This window comes from Corylus avellana, chromosome ca1, assembly GCF_901000735.1.
Source record: "Corylus avellana chromosome ca1, CavTom2PMs-1.0".
Classification (NCBI taxonomy): Eukaryota; Viridiplantae; Streptophyta; class Magnoliopsida; order Fagales; family Betulaceae; genus Corylus; species Corylus avellana.
The window spans coordinates 34198218-34205970 of NC_081541.1; the positions used below are offsets into that span (position 1 = coordinate 34198218).

Consider the following 7753-nt stretch of genomic DNA (forward strand, 5'->3'; position numbering starts at 1 on the left):
ATTTTTTTTAAAGACTAAACCGAATTTTTAACTCATTATTATAAAAATTGAACAGTTAAAAATTGAACTGTTCATATTTTTGTTCTCTCTCTATCTCTCTTTTTTTTCCTCTCTCAACGTCTCTCTCTCTCTTTTTTTTTTTTTTTTCTCTAATTCATTCACTCTCATTCCACATCTCTCTCTCTCTTGAACCGGTTCATATCTCTCTCTTCCTCTCCTATTTTTTCCTCTCTCCATGTCTCTCTCTCTTTTTTCTCTCCAAGTCTTTCACTCTCATTCAACATCTCTCTCTCTTAATTTCAAAAAAAAAAAAAAAACATCTCTCTTCCTCCACTCGCCAACATTAATATCTCTCATCTTTTTTCTCTGCATCTCTATCTTTCTCTTTCTCCACTCTCCAACATTAACAAAAAATAATCTATTGGCCTAAAAATTCAACTTGGAGGTAATTATTCTTCTTAACCTTTTTTTTTTTTTTTTTTTTTCCTTTTTTTTTTCCAGACCAACAATGTTTTAACATATTCTAATTTATATAAATTAAACTAAAATTAAAGTTCTTATGTTTTAATTCATTTGAATGTTTATGGATTATTATTATTATTATTTTTTGTGTAATTTACTCGGATTTTCAAGGTTTTTTTCTTCTTTTTTTTTTTTCTCTACTTTTGAAAGCAATATTATTATTATTATTTTTTATTTTATTTTTAATATTGGGAATTATATAGATTTTATTTGTATTGAAATAAGATAGATGATTTATTTGATTAAATTAAATCTTGATTGAAAGATCAATCCACTTGCCTAGAGGTATTTATATAATTATTCATTCCGCTGCTAATTTTATTGTCAATTAGCATTTAATTATATATAGAATTCTTACATTATTGTGTAGTATTGTCAAATCGGTATTGAATGCTAAGAAGCAAGTTGCGGTTAATAACGACGAAGCAGTGTGCGCGTTGTCTTAGTCTTATCCTTTCGTTTCTTCAAGTTTGTCTACCGGTGACCACTACTGCACACTGACCACCAATGCGCCCAGTTGGATTATGATGCAAATACACTTGCCTAAAGGTATTTATATAATTATTCATTTCGCTGCTAATTTTATTGTCAATTAGCATTTAATTATATATAGAATTCTTACATTATTGTGTAGTATTGTCAAATCAGTATTGAATGCTAAGAAGCAAGTTGCAGTTAATAACGACGAAGCAGTGCGTGTGCTGTCTTAGTCTTATCCTTTCGTTTCTTCAAGTTTGTCTACCAGTGACCACTACTGCACACTGACCACCAATGCAGTTGGATTATGACGCAAATCCACTTGCCTAGAGGTATAATATTGTCAAATCGGTATTGAATGCTAAGAGGCAAGTTGCGGTTAATGACGACAAAGCAGTGCGCGCGTTGTCTTAGTCTTATCCTTTCGTTTCTTCAAGTTTTTCTACCGGTCACCACCACTGCACACTGACCACCAATGCAGTTGGATTATGACGCAAATCCACTTGCCAATGCAGTCCAAACAATGTAGAAAGAACTTTCACAGGAAATGTGGCAAAGCACGTAATAATTAAAGATTCAATGTGAAGGAGAATCAGGCAAGAATTTTAACGTACCGTGTACGTGCCACTATCCAAATATTTTTTTTAACGTCATAATACTTTTTCAAACTAAAGATATCTATCATCATAATATTCTTAAAAAAAAAAAAATTCCCAATAGTATAACCGAATCATCGTGTGTTGTGTGCAACCAATCTTTTTATGTGGGATTGGCTAGGGCTTGCTGTTAGTCTGATTCTAAGGTGTTTGTTACTAATTTTTATTAAATGTTTAATTTCAGCTTCTTTAATTTACAAATAAATGTTTGGTCGACAACTTTGAAATTGTAATCCTCTGCCTTATGAAAGAACGAATAAATGTTTGGTCGACTCTGAAATGGTAATTAATCCTCTGCCTTATGGAAGAGGAGGTTCAAGGACAAAGATAATTGTCTTTTTTTTTTTTTTTTTTTTGTAAGAAGACAAAGATAATGTCTATTTGTAAGGAATTTGGGATTACTTCTGGTTTAGGTTTAAGGTTTCTTCTGATAATCTGATGGGTTGGTCGAGATTAAGGCTATGTTTATTTGTGTTTGTGTTTGTGTTTATCTTGAAATGACCCAATTTACTTGGCACTTGAACTTCAATTTTGTGTCAAAGTAAAAGTGAAAATGAAACATATTTTACTTTCAACTGTCGTAATGATTCTTCAATTTTGTGTGACTAATGACTATACAGGACCGAGAAACCTATCGTATTTGGTGTCTATGCTTTGTGTGGTGCATTTGGTGTGTATGTTTCTGACAATAATCTTCAATAAATTCACAATTCCCGGGATATTCTCCCAAATGCCACTAAATATAATCATTTCCAAGCCTTGAGAAATACCCAAATACTAATTTGAGCAATTAAGCTCAAGAAGAGTCGTTATTGGAAATGTTTTTAGATTTAAAGAGTCATTTTTCAGCCAGATGAGCTGTCTGATTGGCTTGCCTTTGGACTTTTGAAGGTTCCCAAGAAGGAACGCAGGCAATAAAACTTGGGACTTTTCTTGCCTGCGTTCTTATGTAAGGACTTAGGTCGGTCAACATTTCTCATAATACAACGAGAAATACAAAACCAAATCTAATTTTTTTGATTACCGAAACAAAGGAAGACCATACCTTTTAGGATGAGTTACGGCTTGGCCCCACCGACTTGAATGTTCAAGTCACACAACCCTTTCATTGTTGAAATAATTTCCTGTAGTGTCAATTAGTGCATTTGTGTGCATCATTTTCCGGACTCTGGTAAGGAATGGTCAGCAATCTTTCTACAATTACTAACAGTGGTAGGTACTGCAAGTTAGAGAGGGAATTGGAGGGTGCCATCATGAAGAGTAAGAAGCCATGGCTCTTATTCGCTCTGCTTCTAATAATCCTGTCCTGTTCCAGAGAACGCTTCTCCATAGCAGCTGCTGGTGATACACTTTCAGCAGGCCACTCTCTTTCTTTTTCGAAGGACGAGACCATAGTATCTAAAGGTGGTACTTTTGAGCTGGGTTTCTTCAGACCACGCCATTCATTAAAAATCTACCTGGGCATTTGGCATACAATTACGTTTGGAAGGACGAAACATGTTTGGGTAGCAAATAGAGAAAATCCTTTGTCTGACCTATTTTCCCCAACACTTAACCTCTCAGAAGATGGCAATCTACGCCTGTTTCAAGGTTCCTCCAAGATCCCAGTTTGGTCGACAAATTTGTCGACATTTCCCAAGTCAAATTTGACTGAAGCAGTACTTCTTGATGATGGGAATTTTGTTCTGAGAGATAGGTTGAACCCGTCTTCTATATTTTGGGAGAGTTTCGACCATCCAACCGATACATGGCTGCCAGGTGCAAAGCTTGGGATCGACAAGGTTACTGGAAAACCACAGCAGCTCATTTCATGGAAAAATTCAGAAGATCCATCACCTGGTGTGTTCTCGTATGGGCTAGACCCAAATGGAAGCAATCAATATTTCTTAGAGTGGAACAGATCCCAAATCTTTTGGAGTTCTGGACTTTGGGATGGAAAAATATTCAGCAATTTTCCTGAGAAGAGATCGAATCATAACTACAGTACTTTCAGTTTTGTGTCAAATGAAAATGGAAGATATTTTACTTATTCTGTTTATAATCCTCCTTTCCTTTCTAGATTTGTGGTGAGGTCTTCAGGAAAGTTCGAGCAATTGACGTGGCCGGATGGGCAAGAGAATTTAATTTGGTCTCAACCGAGGCTACAATCTGATGTCTATGCTTTGTGTGGTGCATTTGGCGTGTATCATGAGAATTTCTCGAGCTCCTGTGAATGTCTAACAGGTTTCGAACCATCTTCGAAGATGGAAGACACCAGTCGTCTAAAAGATTGGTCAGGTGGGTGTGTGAGGAAATCTCCTTTGCAATGTGAGAATAAAACGTTTGCTAATGGCAAAAAAGATTGGTTCTTGAAAATATCAAACATCCGATTGCCTGTTTATACGAAACCATATTTGGCTGTGAAAGCAAGCAGATGTGAACTGGCTTGTATGGAAAAGTGTTCTTGCACAGCTTATGCTTATAATACTAGTGGGTGTATGATATGGGAAGGAGCTCTTTTGAACTTGCATCAACTCTCAGATGGTGGCGAGATTGGACAGGCTATCTATCTGAAACTTGCCGCTGATGATCATCAAAGCACCACAGGTGAAATGAAATCTACACACTAACTTATGCCATCTTTCTCTTTGAACTAATATATATTACTTCATTAATTCTGTGTTATGATGGTTGAGCTAATGGTGATTCTTGTCATTATAATCAGGCAAAAAATGGAAGGTGTGGGTAGCTGTGCTGGTCCCAGCAACAGGGCTGCTCTTATGCCTCTTCATTTGTTTTTCATGCAAAGGAAAACTTAGAAGCATAGGTAACTGTAAGCTCAATTGATTTTCTCAGACCAAGCACTCGATTTCCATGCATAGTACTGACCAATTCTTATCATTCTAGATCAAATAGGATCAGGCAATAATCTACTATTATTTGATTTCGATACGGAACTCCATGCAATCAATGATGGAATGAACACCAACAATAATCTGAATAAAAGAGAGAAAGATACCGAGTTACCACTATTCAGTTATGAGAGTGTATCAGCTGCAACCAATAATTTCTTAGCTGTGAATAAGCTTGGAGAAGGAGGCTATGGACCTGTTTACAAGGTACGTTACATTTTCCGGATGAATTTGCTTTGAACACTATTAAGAAAACCGACATTAATGGTACACCTTCATGAAAGTTTAAAGAGCTTATGGTTCTCCTTCACAGGGGAAATTACTCCAAGGAAAGGAAATTGCAGTGAAGATGCTATCAAAAAGATCTGGACAAGGAATTGAAGAGTTCAGAAATGAGACAATACTAATTGCAAAACTCCAGCACAGAAATCTTGTCAGAGTCTTAGGTTGTTGTATCGAGCGAGAAGAAAAGATATTAATATATGAGTACATGCCCAATAAAAGTTTGGACTTCTACCTTTTCGGTGAGTGCATGTTTGTCTTTCCTCTCATATGTTTCTAGGTTCTTAAGCACTAACTAATTTCCTGGATTGTTCTTTTTAAATAGATCCAACCAAGAAACAGATGTTAGGTTGGGAGACACGCATACGCATTATTGAAGGGATTGTTCAAGGGCTTCTTTATCTTCATCAACATTCAAGGTTACGAATCATACATAGAGATCTAAAACCAAGTAACATTCTCTTGGATAGTGAAATGAATCCAAAAATATCAGATTTTGGCATAGCTCGAATAGTTGGAGGCAATGAAACACAGGCAAACACAAACCGAATTGTTGGAACTTAGTAAGTATGCAACTCATTTTACATCTAATATTTTCAATTGCCAGTTAAATTCTTCAAGGAGGCTACTAACGAGTAGTGTACTAAATTTTGGAATCCAGTGGATACATGTCTCCCGAATATGTTATACAAGGTTTATACTCGGTAAAGTCTGATGTTTTTAGCTTTGGAGTATTGCTACTGGAGATTATAAGTGGCAAAAAGAATACTGGCTTCTATAACCATAATTCAATGAGTCTTGTTAGATATGTGAGTAGCCTTTATATCCTCTCAATTTCTTTTTGTTTTTCGTTGCTCTTTAAATTGAAATGCTCTTAGTTTTCGGTAAAACTTACATTTATATGAAATGATACTAGGCTTGGGAGTTGTGGAGAGATGATCGAAGTTTGGAGTTGATGGATCCAACAGTAGGGTATCCTTCTTCCAGTTCTATTATGTTGAGATTCATTAACATTGGTCTTCTTTGTGTCCAAGAAAGGCCGACTGATCGACCTACCATGCTTGATGTAGTCTTAATGATTAGCAATGAGCATGCACTTCTACCTACCCCCAAGCAACCAGCGTTTACCTCATTCCAGAATATGATGGACACAAATCCAACAGTTGACAATGCAGAAAATTGCTCAAAGAATAGCGTAACTATTTCAACAATGGAAGCCCGATGACTGATTCCTATACCAAAGAAAATAAATGTTGTAGAACCAATATTTTTGTATAATTTGTATGCATATTGATATGCTACATGTATACTTTTCACTAAATGTTGTCTTAAGTCACTCATATTTTAGTTTTGTTACCATTAATACTATCCAAATATTTTTTTAACGTCATAATACTTTTTCAAACTAAAAATATCTATCATCATAATATTCTTAAGAAAAAAAAAAAAAAAAAAAAAACCAATAGTACAACCAAATCATTGTGTTGTGTGCAACCAATCTTTTTAGGTGGGATTGGCTAGGGCTTGCTGTGGTCTTATTCTAAGGTGTGTTGCTAATTTTTGTTAAAATACTTGAGTGTGTACCTATAGATTCCCAATATTAACGCATCCAAATGGTATCCTTTGGCCTTTTGGCCAATTTTTTAAGAGGAATTTCTTGTGTCTCTATTGGTTTCTGGTTTCTCTTTTTTCTTTTTGGATGAATATACTTGTGTGGTGCATGTATATGTATGCACTGTCTGACATGGAGTGCAATGAAAATACTGCTTACTTGAGAAAGCACTATCAAACCATGGGATCTTTCTTCCTTTCAAAAGGAATATCTAATAAAGGCAAAATATGAGAGCAAATGCTACCAAGAAACCTGGTTAAAACGTTTTATTTAGGTAAATTATGGGTGCAAGAATAAGCATCTTATGAACTTTGGTGGCTGATTTCAATGATGCCTAAAATGGAGACCTTCAATATATATGAAATTGGGTTGCAACTGTTCTCATTCTTGCATAGATTCCACCCTCTCTATGCTGTGGATGGCCAAATATTGGCCATGGCATTTCAAAAGGTATTAATGATATCATAAATAAGCCTAAGGCTTAGGCACAACTACAAGCCTGTATAAGAGAGGTATTGAGATTCTCTCAAATTTTTTAAATACGAGGGAATTAAATGGATGACTTAGATTTTAGAATACGAGGATCTCTAATTTTATAAAATATGAAGGGATCCAAATCCATAAGAGAGATCATCTCCAAATAAGATAAGAAATTTTCCTACCCTAAGAATTATCTCTATTATGTTTATTCAACAAATTTACTCACTTAAGCTTCGGAGGCTCTTTCTGTGGTCACTAGTCGATGCCACTCTGATAGTTTTTTTCTTGTTCTGTATGTATTGACATGTAAGAAATTTCACCTTCTTTAATTTACAAATAAATGTTTGGTCAACAGCTTTGAAATTGTAATCCTCTGCCTTATGAAAGAACAAATAAATGTTTTGTCAACTCTGAAATGGTAATTAATCCTCTGCCTTATGAAAGAGGAGGTTCAAGGACAAAGATAATGTCTATTTGTGAGGAATTTGGGATTCCTTCTGGTTTAGGTTTAAGGTTTCTTCTAATAATCTGATGGGTTGGTCGAGATTAAGGCTATGTTTATTTCTTTTTGTGTTTATCTTGAAATGACCCAATTTACTTGGCCCTTGAACTTCAATTTTGTGTCAAAGTAAAAATGAAAATGAAACATATTTTACTTTCAACTGTCATAATGATTCTTCAATTTTGTGTGACTAATGACCATACAGGACCGAGGAACCTATCGTATTTGGTGTCTATGCTTTGTGTGGTGCATTTGGCGTGTATGTTTCTGACAATAATTTTCAATAAATTCACAATTCCCGGGATATTCTCCTAAATCCCACTAAATATAA

The 7753-nt window shown here is 35.2% G+C and overlaps 1 protein-coding gene across 3 annotated transcripts; it reads left to right on the forward strand.

Annotated features, from left to right (window-relative positions):
* The first annotated feature begins 2483 nt into the window (after positions 1-2483).
* LOC132163094 (receptor-like serine/threonine-protein kinase SD1-8) lies at positions 2484-6191 on the forward strand. Of its 3 annotated transcripts, none has more exons than XM_059573299.1 (7): positions 2510-4241; positions 4360-4461; positions 4551-4753; positions 4860-5070; positions 5154-5391; positions 5490-5637; positions 5745-6191. In XM_059573299.1, the coding sequence occupies exons 1-7, from the start codon at positions 2834-2836 to the stop codon at positions 6051-6053; spliced, it is 2619 nt and encodes an 872-aa protein (XP_059429282.1). In that variant the 5' UTR covers positions 2510-2833; the 3' UTR covers positions 6054-6191. The 3 variants fall into 3 exon arrangements, with proteins under 3 accessions (XP_059429288.1, XP_059429282.1, XP_059429275.1); XM_059573292.1 differs by having other exon boundaries at positions 2512-4241; positions 4542-4753; XM_059573305.1 differs by lacking the exon at positions 5745-6191 and having other exon boundaries at positions 2484-4241; positions 4542-4753; positions 5154-5395; positions 5490-5581.
* Positions 6192-7753: the final 1562 nt, after the last annotated feature.

Excerpts from the sequence above, each read along its gene's own strand:
- LOC132163094 (XM_059573292.1), top strand. The coding sequence starts at position 2,834 with ATGGTCAGCAATCTTTCTACAATTACTAACAGTGGTAGGTACTGCAAG. Across the intron at positions 4,462-4,541 it reads AGGAAAACTTAGAAGCATAG|ATCAAATAGGATCAGGCAAT; the intron begins GTAACTGTAAGC and ends TTATCATTCTAG. Across the intron at positions 4,754-4,859 it reads GCTATGGACCTGTTTACAAG|GGGAAATTACTCCAAGGAAA; the intron begins GTACGTTACATT and ends TCTCCTTCACAG.